At 38.5% G+C, this 21,172-nt stretch overlaps 2 protein-coding genes across 16 annotated transcripts in view; one reads left to right on the top strand and one right to left on the bottom strand.

Annotated features, from left to right (window-relative positions):
• The window catches only part of LOC129178312 (voltage-dependent L-type calcium channel subunit alpha-1D-like), a 145,968-nt gene extending 141,060 nt beyond the window's left edge, over positions 1-4,908 (bottom strand). For all 11 annotated transcript variants that reach the window (XM_054770426.1, XM_054770407.1, XM_054770436.1 and 8 more), the window contains exon 1: positions 4,771-4,908. In XM_054770426.1, the coding sequence (XP_054626401.1) occupies positions 4,771-4,804 (34 nt within the window). In that variant the 5' untranslated portion in view covers positions 4,805-4,908. The remainder of the gene's footprint in view (positions 1-4,770) is intronic.
• A 632-nt stretch (positions 4,909-5,540) lies between these two features.
• Positions 5,541-19,945, top strand: LOC129189653 (mRNA-decapping enzyme 1A-like). 5 transcript variants are annotated; one of them, XM_054791570.1, is made up of 9 exons: positions 5,541-5,706; positions 7,721-7,761; positions 8,810-8,937; positions 16,310-16,376; positions 16,515-16,653; positions 16,860-16,946; positions 17,715-18,320; positions 18,395-18,613; positions 18,904-19,945. In XM_054791570.1, exons 1-9 carry the CDS (start codon positions 5,575-5,577, stop codon positions 18,982-18,984), a joined length of 1,500 nt encoding a protein of 499 aa, XP_054647545.1. In that variant the 5' UTR covers positions 5,541-5,574; the 3' UTR covers positions 18,985-19,945. The 5 variants fall into 5 exon arrangements, with proteins under 5 accessions (XP_054647545.1, XP_054647555.1, XP_054647536.1 ...); XM_054791561.1 differs by having other exon boundaries at positions 5,542-5,706; positions 17,712-18,320; XM_054791588.1 differs by having other exon boundaries at positions 5,542-5,706; positions 8,205-8,937; positions 17,712-18,320.
• The last annotated feature ends 1,227 nt before the right edge of the window (positions 19,946-21,172 follow it).

Here is a 21,172-nt window from a genome sequence, read left to right as displayed (position 1 = left end):
GACACTGTCTTATAAACTACACTTGGGCTTGGGCTGCCGATGAAACGCGGCGGCTGCTAGCTAGTTAGCTAGGCCCCTAATTGCTAGCGTTGTGCGTTATCTGCTAGCGCCGGCCAGTCGGCCGGCTGCTAGAACACCAAACGTCTTTGGATTAATTTCAAGAAACGTGCAAGCAGAATTCACCAAGCGTTTGATTGTTCCCCCCACTAATGAGGAGCGTGATCTGGGTTGAGACTGTCGTGAAACAGGTTAGTTTTACCCTATTGATGATCTGTTGTTGCAATAGTAATCATTGCTTGATCAGCCAGACCAACAGAGGCGAGTATGGTAACTTTTCTGCTTTGTAACTTGATTACTTTGAAACGTTGACCCCGGAGTGTTGAAAACACTACGCTCAGTCTGAAATGTTGTACGATTACCATTGTTATGACATTTTGATTGTTTACTTTTCCAAGCTAAAACAGCATTTTCATCGCACTCATATGGCAAGTACTTCTTTTGACTTACAGTAGCTATGCTTGGAAGAGATGTGCCATTGTTTAAGGGGCTTTGCACTATTTATTTATTTTGCATTGTTAATTGGACAGAAGGTTAAGACTTGTTTTTTTTCATTGTTGTATTTTATATAGATAGATTGGTAGGTAGATCGATAGATAGATAGATAGATAGATAGATAGATAGATAGATAGATAGATAGATAGATAGATAGATAGATGGATGGATGCTTATTGTTACTGAACACAGTATACAACCAGACTTAGTTTGGTGGCTCCACTTCCATTTCAAGACAAGACATGTTAAAAACTTAAATGTTGCAATCCAAATTTAACAGGTATAAAAATATAGATATAAAATATAGAATGTAAAATACTGATCCCATCAAAGAAAAAGACACTTTTTTTTTTTAGTCTGTGTCTCAACATTATATACATTTGACATGTTATTCAGTTGACTTTATTTTTGCCAGTGCGTTACAGCATGCTTGGGGTTATGATGTGCTCTTTTACACATTAGAACATACTGTAAGAATGCCACTTTCATATAATTGGCATCTTTATTTTATAATGTAAGGTTAATGTCTACATCAACAAACATTAACCGAAGAATTGAATTGAATCGTATCGAATCGTATCGTGCGTATACTGCATCGAATCGTATCGATCGTTTTTGAATGGTATCGTAACCTGTGTATTTAGATTCAAATTGGATCGTCTATCACAAAGAGATTTACATCCCTGGTAATTAGCGCACTTGTCTGAAGCAATGCTTTTTTAATATACAGTGGGGAAAATGAGTATTTGATCCGCTGCTGATTCTGTATGTTTACCCCTTTTTAAAGATAAGAACCGTACAGACCTTTTATAGGTTTTTTGTAACGGAAAAAGACAGATTTAAAAAAAATAATACATTATAAATATTTGTATTTGCATTTAAGAACATCTTTAATATCCATCTTTATTATACTCTCAAGAGCGCACTTTAAGTTGATCATTATTTTATATACATTAAGATTTTTTTTGTAATGAAGTTATTATTTATAAGTAATTTGATCTGTATTTTTATTTCCAAATGTTTCAAAACAAAACCACAGCAGATGAACTGTTCAGACAGTAATAAATCAGATGGTGTTTTACATCTTATTTTCAACCAAAAATACTTTTCTTTGGTTAGGGGATATTTAGCTGAAGAAAATACTTGACTGAACTGCTGTTCTACTGTGTACCATGGTAATAATCCAGCCAGCCAGTCTCGCCACACAGTTTTGTACAATTTTACTGAACTAATTAAAGTGTGTTCAGCATGTTCTTTAATTGCAAACCATTGACTTCATCTCTTGTAATGTATCCATACCCTTATAGAAACAAACATGTATTTGTGTTGCAATGTTGGATTATGTGCCGCAGTCAAATCTGTCACCACAACTGTTGCAGATCGTTTCCCACTTTTTGTGTGTATCCACTACAGGTGTTACAAAATTGCCACATTTCAGATTTGGCGGCATGAACAGCATATTTTGAAATAATAATAATAATAATAGTGATACGGACCTGAAGCGCAACGGAAATCCGAATAATTATGCAATTAAAACAAGTTGTTGACAGCTCTTCCTTACGTGCAGCATTATGGTGGATCAACGCGGGCGAGCGCACCAACTCTCAAATCGTTTACCTTCTGACAGTTCATCTGCTGCTTGCATCCTCGAATCCACATCGAAAAGCTCCACATCAGATCCAACTCGTCGTTGGAGAGAAGATCCAATGGCTAACCTGAGTTATTTCCCCACATTTTCCTACCGAGAACAAACCCTGAGAGGAGCCACAAACATGTTGGCCACATCCGGGTGTCTGTGCGCACATTACCCGGAGAGGAGAGGAGTGCAGCAGCACTACAACCTCAACCCCGGCTCATGATGAGAACATCTGACGAAGTCCATATAGCGGTAGTATCGATATCAAGAATAGGATCAGTATTGGGTCGATACTAATGCGATAAGATCAATATTTGTCAGATATTTTCACAAATATCGGTGTTTTTCCTTTTGTTGTTCACGTTGTTACATTGTTGATATTGTTATATTTATATATTGGTATATTTACAAATGCAGGGCGTAAGTCCTTGGACACAGGATGGCAAAAAGTAGAGGTGGGCGGGTCTATTCAAATATGTTATTATCGACACCAGCGTACCGTCTGTATCGGACTGATACTAATATGAGGAGCTCGATCAATTTTCAATTCTTTTATACAGTATGTTTATTTTTACGCATAACTGTCTTTTTAAATTTGTTTTTTTTTTGTATTGTTATATTGTTCACAAACTCAGGGAATACGACATTGGCTTGGGGGGCAAAAAGCCAAATGATTTGAATGAGAGCCAAGAGTAATTTTGCACTTTATTTGCTTTATTTTGCAATTGTATGTAATAAATGGGAATATTTGTTTTACTTTGTTGTTGTTGCTAAATTGTTGTATATTATTGTATAAATACTGCTCCTGTATTTACAGACCCAATAAGAAACCTCAGCGAATCAGCTGTACATTAAAAAATACCATAAAAATGTTTTTTTTCTAATATATATTTTTTAATGCAGCCCCCTATTAATGTTAAACTATTTAAAGCTATTTTGTGTTTTTTTTTCAGAGAACAAATAATAATTGTAATAATGACTGATATCATTAAAATGACAAGCCTGTATTTGGCTTTCATGCACAGACAAACCCACAATTGGTGAAAATTACAGGAATTAGAGGGGAAAAAATTATTATCTACTTATATAGATACATAGATAGATAGATAGATAGATAGAATAATATTAATTTGAACATGTCTCTGTTCAAATAGAAACTATTACTGACCATTTTAACATTATAAAAACATTTGATCAAAATTATACTTTTTTCAAACAAAAAATATAACAGCTAGCATATGTTACCAATAGTGGTCTCAGAGAACAGACTGTACAAAAACAGTTCAATATTCTTTCACAATTCCGAGTTAAACTCAATGAGATTTGTTGTATGTGGCATTAATGGTGCACAGGCGTATGCCACTAGTGTGCACGCACATACACATACGTCAATTAGAAGTCATGGCTGAGCAGGAAGAGGGTTGTAGTACCTAACCATGACAGACAGTACCTTCCATCCAACTTTTTCTATACCGCTTATTCACTTTAGGGTCACAGGGGTATGCTGGGGCCTATCCCAGCTGACTTCGGGCAAAAGGCCAACATGCTAACCACTCGGCCACCGTGCGGCCCGATAGTACCTTTAACCATATAAAATGTAAACGCAATAATGTAAAATAATAATTCTGAAAAATTATTTTAAATATATGTTATTTGAAAAATCACTAAGCACCTGTTTCTTATTACTTCATGTCTTCTAACATTTTTTCAAACACAAATAACCTTTAAACACAAGATGATGAAAATATCTGAAAATAATTATTACCTAAAATGTTTTTTAAATAACTTGTCATACCTAATACTGTACAATGTTTCCTGTTATTGTAATATTCTTTTGCTGAGAATTTTCCCTGAGGAAAACACAAGCATAATTTCAAATTATTTGGTATCTTTGCATAAAAATATTAAAATACTTTTATAACCTGATGCTGTTCAATCAGATCAAATGAAATAATATTCGACTGTTGAACATTGTAGTGTAAAACCTTTAAACCATACATCATAATTCAAACACAATATTCTAACATCCATCCATTTTCTATGCAGCTAGTCCTCACTAGGGTTGTGGGGGTATGCTGAAGCCTATCCCAGCTGACTTTGGGAAAAAGGCAGGGTACACCCTGCACTGGTCGCCAGCCAGTCGCAGGCACATATAGACAAACAACCATTCACACTCACATTCATACCTATATGCAGTTCAATATTCTAACAATGTATTTTTTTTTTTAAACAATAAAATTACAAACTGCCGAAACCTGTTGCTTATTCATTCTTGTTTTAAACACAAGATTATGAAAAGAATATTTATTCTTTAAAACAACAACTTGTTGCTGTTCAAAAAGATAGACAGACCTTGTTTGTGCCAATTGTCATCCCGTTAACAACAACCTGTCCTAATTATTAGGGTCAGTCTAAAATAAACCTTTACCAGATCTAACAAAAAGTGTCTGCAAGACGCTTTTTGCCAATAATTAGAGTTTTCAGTTGTTTTCAGTTAGCTATCGATTAAAATGAGTTGTGCTAATTCACCAGATTGGTGTAAAATAAATATGGTGCCAGTGAAAAATAGTCTCCCTACTTACCCCTCAGGGGTCTTCCTCTTATAATGAATGGCATTCTGTCACCTGGCTTTCCTCTGAGGCCTCATAGTGCCGTTGCTGTGCCTTCTTCACTCTACAGCTACCCCAGAGGAAATGAGTGGTCAGAGCCGTGCTGGAAGGTTACCAGTGATTGGATTACCTGTGCCTGTATGGGGGATAACCGGTTGGGCGTAATCCTTCCATTATAATCCCTGCTCTACTGTGTGTACTGCACATGAAAAAGTGAGGCAGACACAGCTGCAGCTCAAAATGGGATGATGCATGTAGTCTGTGCATTGAACAAATGTTATGTATGAAGTTATTACAGGATACAGGCATTAGTATTAATTGGTGTGTTGCAGGAAAACAGGCTTGTGCCATGTGAGTGCACTACTAGCTATCTAATCTTGTAAAAATCTACTCTACGCAGCTACTTATCCAAAAGTAAGTATTGCAGTGCGATCCTGTGGTGATATGTAATATTTCACTGGTCCCGTTTGTTTCGGCAGTGAAATAAATCAAATCAAATTACCTGGTTGTCACATTAGCATGTGTTTTACATTGCATTATCCATGGCAATATCATTTCTCAATAGGTAAATCAAGTCTTCATTTCCTACAAATGTATTTTTTTAATCAATCTATCAAAATAGGAGTGATATAAATTCTTTTTAGAATTATTAATTTATTACAGTATATGTAGATATTTATAATTCCCGATAATCTACTTTCGGTTTAGAGCGGAAGTTACATGTGCTCTTTTGAATTGCGTCCGTGCGGGAGCAAGCTAGCAACACAAACATCCAAGATGGAGACTGCAAACGCTGGACATATGATGAGTTTAGCTGCTCTACAGAGACAAGACCCCTACATTAACAAATTGCTCGACGTTACCGGCCAGGTGGCCCTCTACAACTTCAACTCCAAAACAAACGAATGGGTAAGTTTGTAAAAACAAATGTATATTGTCCATCGAAATACTAAGAGTGTAGTGATGTGCTAGCATGGCTACAATAGCTCTAGAGAAAAACAACCTTTAAACTGCGTCAAGTTCATCCAACTTTAACTGTAAAAGACAGGTCGGTGGACATACAATGTTGATTTAACTTAAGTCCTAATAATAATAAGAATATCGTAACATTAGGGAAGTACTTTATGGAAGTCATTGTGTTTGGCTAAGTGGGTGTTGTTTTGATTGAGAGAGTCAAACATTTACGGTAATATTGTTGTGTATTATTATTTACATTTTTTTATTGTGTGAATTCTGATCGTCAAACGCCCACACCAAGATTATTACATTTTATTAACACTAAATCACCCCTGTCATCCCAATGCTACCCTCATCCGCTAGGGCAGTGGCGACATCGATCAGATATCAGCACAAATCATACATACAGTACTATTATTACTTATTTTGTCGTGTGGAATGTTAGAGAAGGTTTGATCAAGTGATATTACTAAAACACAGAACAGTAGTCAGCAAAAGTAGGGATTATAGTCGTCTCTCACTACATTGCAGTTCGACTATCGCTCCACTCACTCTATCACATTTTTTCCAAAATGAATTAATTAATAAATGATTCAAATGAGTCAACAAATATTGAACTACAAGTTAAATGTATTCTGGCCACTAGGCGTCAGTAATGACACAAAACATTGATGAGCCATAACATTACGTCACAGTACCGTCACACTGCAGAGTGAAAAGAAGTTATCCTCCTATTCCGTGTGGAAGTGGTAAGTTTTTGGGTTCTGGCTTGTCTTTCTTCTCCACACCGTTTGAAACCCTTTCTTAAATTTAGAATAAATAAATAACTAGTTGGCTTGCTAGCATGCTATGCAGCCATGGCTGTCTCTTGTGTCCCTGCAGTGATCCCGTAGCCTGCGAATTAGCAATGTGGCGTAAACAAAGAAAAATAGGAGTGTAAAGGTGACTATAGGGGTGTTATTTCAGGTCTTCATGGCTCTTATAATTGAAAAAAAAAAACTTATTTAGAAAGTAGGGGTGTAACGGTACACTAAAATGTAATTTCGGTTTGGTTCAATTTCTCAAAGTGCTCGGTTTGGTGAATTTTTGTTACAGAAAAGGCAGAACAAATTGCTTACTTTTCTTTTATTTAAAAAAAATGCAAACAGAACTTTTTTTTGAATAATTAAAAACGACCAATGTTGGTGATATTTCAAATAAATTAGACTCTGAGTTTTTTAAATTGAAAAATAATAATAAAATAAACTGTTGTATTCAAACAATTGTTTAAACATTGTGGCAAAATGGACAGTTACAATTAAATAGCTCTCTGTTGCACAAGAAGTCCAACCATCTGTCGTAAGTGAAATAGCGGACACATGTGATAGCTCGTTGAGGACATCACTTTTAGCTTTTTCATAAAGTGCTGGTATAACTTTCTGGCTAAAGTGAGGACGTGATGGTACTTCGTAGCGAGGTTCAAGAACTGTAATCACATACAGTCATGGAAAAAATGATTAGACCACCCTTGTTTCTTCAGTTTATTGATCCATTGTAATGCCTGGTACAACTAAAGGTACATTTGTTTGGACAAATACACTCCTGATCAAAATCTTAAGACCAGTTGAAAAATTGCTAGAATTTGCATTTTGCACATTTGGATCTTAATGAGGTTTTAAGTAGAGCTACAATATGCAAAAGCAAGAAGGGGGAGTGAGACAAAAAACAACAAAAAACTTTTGCAAATTCTAGCAACTTTTCAACTGGTCTTAAGATTTTAATTAGGAGTGTATATATACATTTCAACATAGTTATTTAGAAAAAAAATGTTTAAATGTGTGTCTCTTGATTTTTTTGTTGTTGTATCTAAATGTTTTTTGCGGCCTAGTAATTGGAGACCCCTGCACAAGGGTATATATTTGCTTTGAATGGGTAGATCACTATGAATTATATTATACATGACACTTAAGACCACTATTGATTACAGGAGAAGACTGAAGTTGAGGGCACCCTGTTTGTCTATACAAGGTAAGTATGTAATTGTGTATTTGTTTGAACAAATTCTAGCATGTAAACATAATTTTACACGGTGTTTAAACTGAAATCTATATACCGGTATGCAAACAAATGTGCTCTCCAGGGCTTACTGTCAGCCCTGGATTCCCAGAATACAGTGGAATCTTGTTTTTTTGGAAAACTTTTACCCCGGTTTTCGTACACTGTCTCTGGTATCGTTCAGTATTGCCCTCAACAAACTGTTGCTGTGATACCCTTTGGTACATTGCTGTACATTTCTTGTTTATTCGGTCATCGGTCATCTTGGTTCACACACTGAACACCGAATCTTGCGATACTAGTGTAACACAGCATCTTGCAAGGTACATTTATTTGCCAAACTTAAATGAGAATGTTACCAAAACAGAGCACCCTATGCCCTATGTTATGCTTACTGTCTGTGCATTTTTATTGAGAACGACGAGAACAACCTGCCATGGGGCCAAAGAGAGTTGTGAGCACGAGCAGTTTGATAAAGAAAGTGAGAACCATGATTCAATTCAAGAAAGAATTCATTGCAAAGTACGAAGCTGGCATCCACGTGGCCTATCTCGTCAGGATATACAAGAATTCCGCATCAACAGTAAGTTTCATCCCGGCAAAGAAAGAAGAAATCAAGGACGCTAATGTTAATCTCGAACCTCCTCCTCGTCAACAAGAGTCTTGTGTTTATTCAGTTTATTCATAATTGGATTAATTGGATTTACGTTGTTTCCTATGGGAAAAATGGTTTCAGTTTTTGTACAGTTCAGTTTTAGACACTTCATAACCAATTAATACCAAAAACTGAGGTACTACTGTTTGTATCAGATGGTATTTTTTCACTTAAACAGTCATCGTCTTACATTTGGTGTCTAGAGGTTTATACATTGTACTTCTTTTGCTGCAAGATGCACAGACAACTACATAACATTAATTTATGAGTTCACTGCAAATTAGTAATGCCTTCTGGTGTTTTCAACATTTACTTTAGGCATTCTTGTGTATGTAAACCGCTAAATACTGTGTTTGGCCAACCAAGGTCTGCTTCCCCTTACCACGGCTTCACCATCATGAACCGCCTGAGCACAGAGAACCTGGTGGAGCCTATCAACAAAGACCTGGAGTTCCAACTACAGGACCCTTTCCTACTCTACAAGAATGGCAACAGTGAGTACAATGCAGCACCGATATACCCAATAAATTGAGCAAATGTAGCATATATGAGGGAACACACGGGAAAAATACAGAGCACTTCATGGCTGCAGCCAGTGTGTGGCTTCAAAAGTGATATTGTGCACTTTATCCACTTTTTACCGATACCGTGGATACCCGCTCATTCGCCATTCAGTATTTGTATTTTTTTGTGTGTGTATTTATTTATTTATTTTATTTATTTATTTAAAAAGGGACACTGCATATTCATGAACACTTACATGTAAATATGCCAGATTTAGCCCAAAAGCTAATTTACATCTGTAGTCCCTGGCAGGTGAAAGAAAGAGACAACGAAAAAACCACCAGTCACACAAGAGAACTGTGTGACAATGACAGTACATGGAAAATAAAATAAAACACACTAACGACATACAACAACATTGTTTGAGATGGCTTTTAAATGAATTGAAGGTAGTAGAGTCTCTTATAGCAACTGGGACGTTGTTCCAAATTTCTGTACCTTTGACTGATGACACCTGTTGGCTAAATATTGTGCGTCTTTGAGGTGTTACACAGTCACCTCCTCGTGGAGGCTCCCGTTACTTTTCCATTCATGGTGGATTTCATTTTAATAAACTCACCTGGTGGGGCGAGTCCATTTAAAACACTTTATATTGAACAGGCTAGTTTAAATTTTCTCAAATTCTCAAAACTAAGAATATTGTATTTCTGGAGAAGGAGACAATGATGAAACGATAACGATTTTCTATCAAACACTTTCAAAGCCTTTTTTAAAAAAGTGATTCTATTTTTTAAATTTTAAAGTTGTCAAACTTGTCAGTGACCAGTTAGTAATACAGTATTCAAAATGACAAAAAATCATTGAAAAGAGAAACATTTAGCAGCATTCTCTGGCAATAATGATCTGATTTGCCTAAAGTTCTGAATGTTAAAGTTGACAATTTTGGATATGTTTTTTTTACATGTTTTTAAAAAAAAATAAAGTAGAGTCCATGATGACTGCATCATCTGCATATAATATAATATTGAGATCTTTGCAACCGCTTGGTAAATCATTAATATATAATGAAAATAAAATAGGCCCAAGTATAAAACCTTGAGGTACTCCAGCTTGAGTCCAAATATGGGTATTTGACACCACTGACAAGACACACAGTGAGTTCTGTTCGACAAGTATGAGTTCATACAAAGGATTGCTTTTTCAGATAATTATTATTGTTTATTTTTTTTTAATCCAGACAATAGTGCTTGATGGTCAACAGTATCAAACACCCTTTTTAGTTCAAGAAAAACGGGTAAAGATATAAAAACGCATATACTGTATATATATATATAAAAAAAAAAAAAAAAAGAACTGACACCTCGCCACACCACACGGGCTCGCTACTTGTAGGCTAGCGACTAGTTTCACCACACACACGCCAATATCATGGTGACTTACTCGATGGACAGTTTTCCATCTGGTCCAGCTGGCCTGGGGCATCTTTTCCAGTTTATTTGGGTAGGTGGGAAGAAGTTCAAAGCAATCTCTTGGGTCAGTGTCTGCCTCGCCATACGCACGAAGCCTTTCATTCTGTTGGCATTGCTTGACAAGCTCCACATTTACACCAACAAGTCATGCTGGTGTAATGACTTACCCCCTATCTGCTACGAAGTTTCACTCGCTCTTCTTGCGGGCTCAGCTTCTAAAACCTGTAGCTCATCCTCCATATACTCAGGCTGGATCCTCATTTGTCCAAAATTTGTCGTCGACTGCAGCTATTACAAAGTCTGCGATGATTAGTAGTAGCAAACAGACACGCATTTGACACACTTCTGTTGTTGACGGATGTAGCACCAAATGTGAAATCAATGCGCCCAGGAAAGAAGTTCAAAGATCAAAATACGGCAAATTACTGTAAGCATTGCATGTTGTAATGAATGTACCTGGAAGTGTATGGTCACGGCATGTATATAAAACGACAAAACCTTGTTGGAGGTTTTTTAGAGAGTTGTATAGTTGAAATAGGTGTGTCCCATGACATGCATTGTTAGCTCCGTCATGCTGTTTTTTTCTCTCTTTAGAATGCACAGAAAAGGGAAAAACGTGGGCTGTTTCACATAAGGATTGTGGATGATGGGCACAATTAAAAAAAAAAAAAAAATTAAATAGTTTTCTTTTTAATAAAGTTTAAGGGGGAAAATGTTTGACATTTTCCTTGCATGTTTTCATATACTGTGGAACATGTCACTGGTCGTCTGCAGGGAACAACATCAAGCAGCGTTGCTAAACTGCAAAAGAACTCCAAGGTTTCTTCTCCACATACAAGTCAACCGTTGTGTAAGCATCGCACAAATGTAATAATATAATAATAAAAGAGAGTCATACATCATACCTCTGAAAAGGCCGATGAAACACCTTCCCAGTGTTCTTAGGAACATTTCTTCTCCTTTACGCTTGAAGTCTTTCAGGTGGCAAACTCCTGAGGAGACTTCAGTGCTCATGATCTCACGCATTGATGGTTGAAGTTGAGTTGGGTGTTTCTAATGCTCCTCATTGAGAGTTGATTGGTAGCTTTTGAGTGCACATTTGAATGTAAAAATTGTTTTTTAAAAAGTTTTGAGTCATAACGTCTAATAAAGATGAAGAGGAGTCCTCAGAGCTTCAGAAAGTAGTTGACTGAGCTCCCACCGAGGCAGTCCATCACGAGTCTGAACAGGAGTTTCATCAAGGCCACGCATAAAGAATTGGAGTATTTCCCCATTTGTTTGCTTATGAGGCAAAAGAGCGTGGCCAGGGTCAAAGTCAGCAAAGAGTGCTCCCCCTTTGGACTTTGATTGCTCTTCCGCCTGGCCGGGTTGGAAGACATGATGTCACTTCTCGATGGGCTTTTCTTCCAGCGTCACTCCAGAGTAACCATGATAACCTCCAAAATTTTGTAGAAAAGAATGGTGGTATTCCTCAGTGTTTTGCTGCAGTGCTTACCTAGTTGTTTCCAATTCTTCCTCAAACTAGTCCAAACTGGCTGAAATGTTGTCAAAACCTTAATGCTTGAGAAGCCAAGTGTCCCACTTTAGCTGATTAGCTTGTATGAGTGAAACCGTAAAGCTAGAGAAAGATGTTATACGTAAAAACGCACACACACACTTACTCCTGCCTGTTTACACAGCCCTGTCTTCCCCTCGGATGCAGTAGATGTTGTCGGGATGCAAACACCTCGGTTGCTGTGTAACCTTGGGTTCATGAGGGACTACAGCAGATGCACACATACAAAATGAGCCACCGGTGAACGCATATGGACAACCCATTAATTACCTTTCAACCAAAGTACTGTTAAAAAAAACTACCTGTATAATAATAAAAATACTAGTCCAGGGTCTGTCGCCATCGTAAAATCTTTATAAACTGTGCAGGTATTTTTGAAAGACATATCAAATTCTTAATGGTCAGACAAGTGTACGATTAACCACTGTCATGTTAATATGGTCAACTTTAACATAGTTACACTCCCCTAATTAGAACAACTACTACGTATTGTACTATTTTCCCCCAATTTTAAATAAGTCTCAGAGGTCCCACAAGAGTGTATTGACTTACATTGTTTACATGGATACATAATGTGTGATGAGCAGGGAATAGAATGGTTTACAACATGTATATCATTTTCCTAATGAGTCTTGTTTTTTTGAGTCTGTACTAGTCCGTTCAGTGCACATGGCATATGCACATGCCGACAAACACACATCTACAGTATATACAAACAGTCATAGGTCAAAACAGGAACCAACATTATTTGAGATTATATCGACCCAATATTTCCAGTATTTTCTCCTTATCTGTGACATACATTAGCAAAAATGTAATTTGTCCCGTACTGTGAATATCCTGACTAATTTTTTTTCCCACCAACGCAGTAACAGTCTGGAGATCGGGAAGACCTGGGTTCGATTCTCCCTTGGGCATTTCTGTGTGGAGTTTGCATGTTCTCCCCGTGCGTTCGTGGGTTTTCTCCGGGTACTCCGGTTTCCTCCCGCATTCCAAAAACATGCATGTTAGGTTAATTGGCGACTCTAAATTGTCCATAGGTATGAATGTGAGTGTGAATGGTTGTTTGTCTATATGTGCCCTGCCATTGGCTGGCGACCAGTTCAGGGTGTACCCCGCCTGTCGCCCGAAGTCAGCTGGGATAGGCTCCAGCATACCCCCATGACCCTAAAGAGGAGAAGCGGTATAGAAAATGGATGGATGGATTTTTTTTCCCATTCACCAATTATTAAAGGCTCACTTTTTAGTTACTGGCTGGTAGTAAAACGGCAATAATATTTGCGATAAATATCCCCGCTTCTGACTTCATCTGGTATAGCCTATTTACCAAGTATATAACCTCAAAAGTAGAATTGATATTGACTCTGATTTGTCAAGTAACTTAGTTTAAAAGTGCTTTTAGTCAGCCCAACTGGGAACATGCCATTTTGTGTGTCTGTTGCTTTAATGCTAATGAGATGTGTTTGTCTCCACCCTCTGACAGAGTGTATGTCTCAAAGAAGCGCTATTGTGCACTTTATCCACTTTTACATAAACAGTTTGTACCTGTTCACTTGTCCAACGTAATAGATGTCGGATATCTTGCACAACAACGTAAGTGGGACAAGTGGACACAAAGGAAAGGAACACTAGCATAGCTATGTGAGCTACTGTGCTAAAGCGGGCCTTATATCCCAACGTATGTGCTCTTACATGTTGGCTACGTGCAAAAAAAAATAAACATAAGAGACACGCACATGGCCCGCATGGATTTTCAAACCCACAGACAGCATGCAAAGCCCGTGGGAAGAAAATTGGGATGCATATCATTTACTGCGTGCATGCAGGAAAACCTTGCACGCATCCAGGCTGCAAGGGCAAGGCAGAGAAGGACTGCGTGACCGTTGCGTGTGTCGCAAGTTTAAAAGTAAATTGTTTACATTGCCCCGCCACGGCAGCGGCTCCTCCTGCGGCGGGCGACTCCTCCAGCCAACACTTTGGTTCTCCCAACCTCCGTGGACACATGGTGGCCGCTCACATAGAGTATCCGACATGAATGCGTCTTGCTCGGCCATGGCGGGCGGCTCATCCCAGCCAACACTCTGGTTCTTCCGACCTTCGTGGACACACGGTGGCTGCTTACATAGTGTATCAGACATTAATGCCACGGCAGGCGGCTCTTCCCGCTGTGCACTCTGGTTCTCCTGGTCATGATAGCCGTAGGTGCTGTAGGAAGCCAGTACGCCCATCTTTTAATCGAAGTGAGTGGGCTGCACTAGCCTCATACGATGCCCACACACGTACTTCCCCAGTGACAGAAACGTCCGACGTCCTTACATGAAGTGCACCTAGCACGCACAAGTTGCACGGAGCGCGAGCGGCAAGTACGTGGGTGTCACGAATCACTTGCTCCCTAAGTATGACACACTTGCAACCTCTCTGATACCCTATTTGCTCTACATGCTGGTCATGACCAACAAATTTCCCAAAAATTGCAGAGCCCGTGCCTGTGGGAACACGTACGTCGGGATGTAAGGCCCGCTTAACATTATACTCACATTTTATTAGCAACATCATGCGAGGTAAGACTATTCATGGAAGAAAAGCAAAATGATCAAACTTACAGCTCCCATGTCTATAGCTGACTGACTGATAGTTGGCAGACCTCCAGGCTTTATTTTAAAACGTGTAGCGAAGCCTGTCTTATTCTGTGACGAGGTGGGTGTATACATGTGGCGAGCTCAGGGGTGGTATCATGTTCATGAGTAAGGAGTTTTAACATTGTACAAGTCTTGAATCCAACAAGGAAAAGTTCTTACCTACTGCAGTAGTTCCCAAACTTTTCTCAGTCGCGTACCCCTTTGACTTGAAGCCATGTATCCCCTACTCCTACACACTTAAAAAAATAAACCTTTTCTATTAATCTTTATTAACCTGAAATATTGAACATGATTAATAAATTTTTTTATAGTAAGTAAATAATTCTATTCTGGTTCAAAAAAATTATTTTGCATGGTCAAATTTTAAATAAAAGTTTAACATGAGCCCTGATAAATGGAAGTATATTTGTCCTACATATATTTCATTTCAGCTGGCTGTTGGGATCTTTTCGTTTGAATGGGTTTAATTTTTAAGCTTTACTTTTGTCCACTCGCAATCACTATGATGAGTCTGCATATTAATTTGATACCAAATAGAAAGGGAAAGTTTAACAATAACATGATAAAGAAGTATCCAGTATAAAAACACATGCAAACAGCAATAAAGCCTCATTTCACATTCGTAATTGTGAGTGTCAGGTGATAATTGTTTTAAATTTGTATTCACTATGACAGGGGTGCTCACACTTTTTCAGCCTGCAATCTACTTTTAAAATGCACAAGTACCAAAGATGTACTTCCTACTATAAATATAGAAAATATATGTATTTACTATATTTAAAAAAACATATATGTATGTTAAACATGTATATCAGAGGTGCACACACGTTTTCATCATGCAAGTTACAAGTCAAAATGATCTACCTCTTTCTATAAATCATATAACACATATAAAATCTAACCGGTAACCTTTGAAATACTATTGTAAATATTAACGATTAGTATTTCACATTCACATTTTCAAAGTTTACAAGTGATCAGAGTAGTTGATATAATAATTATATACAATATGGCAATAAAGATACCGTAATTTCCACTGTATAAGCCGCACCCACAAAATTTATAGGGAAAAACCAGATTTGTTTGTATATAAGCCGCACCGGTGTATAAGCCGTACATATACACGTCATAAAGTGGCATATTAGTGGCGTGCATGAGTCAAGGACCAGTCAGCTCTTTATTTGACAGGAGCCAATCATGAGTGGAGTTCATGACACGAAGCAAAGTCATCAAACAATACACTTTTTTTCCTACATAACTAGCCTTTACAAGTGAACAGAACTTTGGTTATAGATCTAAGCATCTTACTGCTGAGTTACTTTATTCGTAATCAGAATAATAAAGATGAAAGCTGCGTCTCCGTGTGTAGCTTGGAGGGGAGGGGCGCTCACTGTCAGCTGACTGATGTCATACGACATCTACAAAGTGATATTTACGCGATCGACCCAAACAACCTTGCCGATCTACCTCGTGATTCACGTAATGGCACCCCTTCCCTATGACAACAGTCGAACCCCACTTAGGGAAGTGGGGGCCTACTGTTTGAGAACATATGCAAATATGAGTTTCCTTGTAGCTTTATGTAGAGTTATTTAGTTTTTTTTTATTATTTATTTATTTAAAAAGTTATTTTTTATGGAGAGTTAGAACATGAGATAGATGCAATCATATACCGTATTTGTTATTCCCCTTTTTGCAGTGGGTATCTACAGTATTTGGTTCTATGACAAGAAGGACTGCCATCGCATCGCTCAGCTGATGGTCCAGTAAGTGCATGTTAAGATTATTTAGTCTTTTCTTGTATGTTTGCATCTTGTATGTTTGCATCACCAGGTAGCACTAATTACCAGTTGTGTGCGTCAGTTTACCCCAAGTCCTCTTCCCATGTTACCAATTCCCACCAGGATTGTAAAGCTTGAAGCCGACCATGCACAAAGACATTCCCCAGAGAAGGCGGAGCCCAGGCGGACCAATGGCGTTGCAGAACCGCGGCCAATGGACATACTGGAGCTGCTTAGCAAAGCCAAGGAGGAATACCAGAGGGTGAGCAGGCTCATTGGTGTTAATTTTGGGGGGATTTAAGTGTGTAAATACGTTCCCTTTGAGTCATTAGTCCGTCTTCTGCGTATTTGACATGGGAGGGCGTATTATAGGCAGCTATGGCACCAATTCTTTACCTTTTATACTGTGATTTTTTTTTTATTTTATTTTGTTTTTTTCTGAATAAATTTATCGAGTTTCTGATGCAGGCGCAGTCAGGTGATGCTGACACATCTGCAGAGTTGAATGCGAAGGCAGTTTTAGACCACACCCATACCTCCCAGGAGTCTGATAAGGTACGCAGGATACACAAACTTGACGGCAAACCGCCACCAGCGCTTCAATATTTGTCGTCTGCAAGATCATTTAGTAGACAGCTACAATCTTAACAGATATTAAGTATTTCTTCTGGCTCCAAGGGAGAAAAATGCAATAATATACTACATTAAAACAAAAATAAACATCATGATTTGATAATAGTAACATGTTTTCAGTCTTAAATGTTCACTCTCTTTAGTCTAGATATAAAACTTTATAGTCTTGCAGTTTTTCAACTGGTCTTAAAATTTTAATCATTACCCTATGCGTGCATGTATGTATGTACAGTAGGGGTGTCACGAGACACCTAACTCACGAGATGAGCTGATGCACGAGATTGGGTCCACGAGACAAGACAAGATTTTAGCATTAATTTTAAGAAAAATACAGTGAAAAAAATATGACTGGAAAAATATGACTGGAAAAACCTTTATTTAACCTAGTCAAAAAACTGTGCAGGTGTGTTTCGAAATGTTTATTGTCCCACAAATTGACGTTCAAAGACACTATTGTCAACATTTTTTTAAACCTATTTTATACATCTTGCATAATAATAAGTAAATCCTGGCCCAGTTTCATACAATTAGCCTTAAAATTATATTGAGAATCAAAACAATCAAATAAGTACAATGTACATGTTTGGAACCTCCAAATACCGCTTGAGATAAAAAAAACAATGCGAGTTTTCCATGCACAATTATTTGAATTAAATTTCCACCATCTTGTTTTTCTATGTCCATCAGAAGACTCATACAATGGTGAAGCAGATCACAATTGAGGAGCTTTTCGGCTCATCCATCCCTAAGGACACCTCTCTGCCTGCCATGCCGACACAAAATCCCGCCCCTGCGTCCGGTGACCCCTCAGCTACATACTCGCAGAACCAGACATACCCCCTTCCACCTCACCAGAATCCTCTCCGTCCTCCCCACATCACTGCCCAGGATCCTGGGTCAAAGCAGGTTCACCAAGGCCATGGCCTGCTCCCAGCCTCTTATGCAATACATCCCAAACCTGTTTTCCAACCAGTGGACCCCAGGTCCGACCCCCAGCCTCTGTGCCCTGTCTCACCTCTCATGGTGCCTCCAACTGGTCAGGAGGCCCGAACTGCTCCAGCTGGGCCCACAGCTCATCGGGCTTATATGGAACAAGAGATACTCGACTCACTCAAACCGTCAGTCCAGTCGCTGAATGTGGAACTCCACAAGCCTGTCCTGGCGCCCAATTTCCTGCCAAGCACTCTGGTGCCGCCCCACAGCTTCCAAGAACCTGTGGGTAGTAAACCAGTCCTCCGGCTTACACAGGACAGGGATGGTCTGTCCAAGGCCCCAAACCTGATCAAGCCTATTTCAGTGAGTTCTTGTCCTCTCTCTACTACTTTTATTTTTGTGTTTTTATAGCAATTAAAAATGTATACCACTCACAGGCTGTCCCAGTGAGCCCCGGTCTTGCCATGCCTAGGCCGGACTCCTCAGTGCTCCTCTCCCCCAGCGCCTTCCAGCAGTCCCTTAGCAAGACGGCGGCTGTAGCAGTGGTCCCTCCACCCCCTTCCGAACTCCCTGTCACCTCTGTACTGGGTGTCGAGCCTCCACAACAGCCCTGCAGCAAAGCCCAGTTGCAAGACATGCTAATACACCTCATTAAGGTATGTAAAAAAAAAAAAAAGTATGAATTCTATGGAGATATTAGAGGGAATGGGGGTACTGCGTCAAAGTCAAAGCTGCCTATTTAAGACCACTGGTATAAAGTCTACACACAAGTATTTTTTTACATTTTCATATATACAGCTTAGTATAATTATTTGAATTATTCCCAACACTCCAGGGTGAAACAAAAAATTCTGTCCTTGTGAAAAAAGATGTTTTTGTGGACATCGCTTCATTTTCCCAAGTTGTTATCAATGTCCTGACTTAAGTCGTCTTCCTCACCGTCCAGAACGACCCGGCCTTCCTGGGAGCCATTCACGACGCTTACCTACAGAGTGTGTCCAAGGACTTCAGCGGCATGAAGCTATGATCCTCCTTCAGCCACAACAAGCAGGTGCTTGTGGGAGACGAGGACATCCCTCTTTGCTGTTGGACCTCACAATTTAACCCTTCTTTGTCTTACTCTTCAACATTGCTGTCTTCAGGACTACTGCAGGAGAAAAGGATATGATGACACTTTTCTAATGTGGCCTTTGCTTTCATAATCTATACCAGGGGTCACCAACGTTTTTCCTTGTGAGAGCTACTTTTACAGAATGAAAATGGCCAAGAGCTACTCATTTTTGTAACATTTATTTTCACAGCTTATTTTAAACCCAAACAAAGCGAATATGCTTGTTTTACCAGAACATTAACAAAATGCTGGTGTCCACAACTCACATTTTGTATTTCAGAATTCATTTCTTTCTACTGTTCTTTCATTATTAACTGAAAACCTGAATGAAAAGCAGGCTTGCGGGCACTTCATGTGGTCGTGGGGGGCTACCTGGTGCCCGCGGGCACCACGTTGGTGACCCCTGCTCGAAATGTTCACACTGAGCGCCACGTACTGGGAGCTGGTATATGAGCTTTGACAATGTGCTCGTCCTTTTGTGGACTCTCTGGAAGCTTATTTTGAGACAAATAGCCCCTTTAGGAGACCAGTAAAAGTGACCCCTCCCTGAAAGCAGTGTACAGTGGAACCTCAGTTAGTATACGTCCCGGTTAGCGTAGTTTTCAATTTAAATTGAAAACGTACAAAAAAATTGTGTGCATACATTTCCCACTTATCATACAATGTGGCGCGCATCTTGTGTTAATAAAATGCGCGAGTCCAACTGTTTTCATAATGTATTTTTATTACAAAAAGGTTAGCATGCTCTCAAAATGGAAACCTGGACTGGAAGTCATTGTCTATGACGTCATCAGCGGTTGACTCTGTAGTACTTTGCAAACTAACACAGTTACATAACAAGTCTCTGCTTTTCTTATTGATCACTGCTGCGATATAACCCACAATGGAGCCAAAGAATGTTGCAAGTGCCAGCATCTTGATAATGACAAACACTGTTGAATTCAAGAAATAACTCGTTGCAAAACACGAAGGTGTTGTCCATGTGGATCTCACTGCCTCAGACATCTTTGTCAACAATCAAGTCTTTAATTAAGGTGAAAGTGAAGTTAAATGTTTATTTATCCCTTTCATTCATCATTTATATGCATTTACTATCATTGTAAAACTATTAATTTGAATATTTTTGGATGTGCGGGTAAACGGATTAATTGGATTTATATTATTTCTTATGGGAACAGTTTGTTCATTTAGAGAGTATTTCAGACTGAGTCTGACCTTCTGGAATGGATTAATGACACCGAGGTTCCACTGTATGTTTTTTGTTAACAACACAGAGGCATTGTTTTGTCTTAATCTTTCAATTAGTAGATATGTTTTTCTCTACTATGGTTGTTTGGAGTTGAGGCACGTGCAGCAAAATGGCCATACTTAAAAATCAGAGCTCAGTTTTTAACACTGCTGTTCATAAAGTATAAGCTAACACTATGTCTGTTCCCACATTTGCCATGTTTGCAGTAAAAATGTTACTAAGAACAGGGAATTTAATTTAAGAATTACTACGGGGAATTTAAGTTGTAACCATTTGATAAGAAACAATGCAAAGGTAATTGGTTGGTTTTATTGTCACACAGAACTTCAACTACAACAAATCTTTATGAAAGCCCCATGCCATGAAAATAATCTTAACTAAAAAGGCATCTTATGTGAAATGGGGCTGTGTGAATGTATATAGTGTTTAAACGTGGTATGCATGATTACATTTACTGTGTGTTTTAAGCCACTCAACTACCAGTTGTTTAATATTTGTTTTAACTAGCAAAGTTGATCTGATAGTGGGCGGAATAACAACAACAACAACATAGTTTTGCCCATCTCTTCTTTGGGGAAGAAAAAGGGAATTTGTCCAGGTTTTAAATTCCAGTAATGTATTTAATGTATTTTAATGAGTTATTTTTATAGGCCACTTGTATTATTGTGCTCATCATTTCAAGGGGAAAGTAATATTTTCCTAATACTGATGTTTCCATGTGTAAACTTCTTTATCGTGAGTATTTTTGGTTATTAAAGGATTGGAAACAAAGTTCCTCTTTGACCATATGGTCATTTATTAACGTGTATATTTTTGCAACAGAACCAACGTACCACTGAGGAGTTTGTTGTAAAC

Source organism: Dunckerocampus dactyliophorus, chromosome 1 (genome assembly GCF_027744805.1).
Source record: "Dunckerocampus dactyliophorus isolate RoL2022-P2 chromosome 1, RoL_Ddac_1.1, whole genome shotgun sequence".
In the NCBI taxonomy this organism is placed as follows: Eukaryota; Metazoa; Chordata; class Actinopteri; order Syngnathiformes; family Syngnathidae; genus Dunckerocampus; species Dunckerocampus dactyliophorus.
The sequence above is the reverse complement of the archived record's forward strand: the minus strand, read 5'-3'. Positions and strand labels throughout refer to the sequence as shown.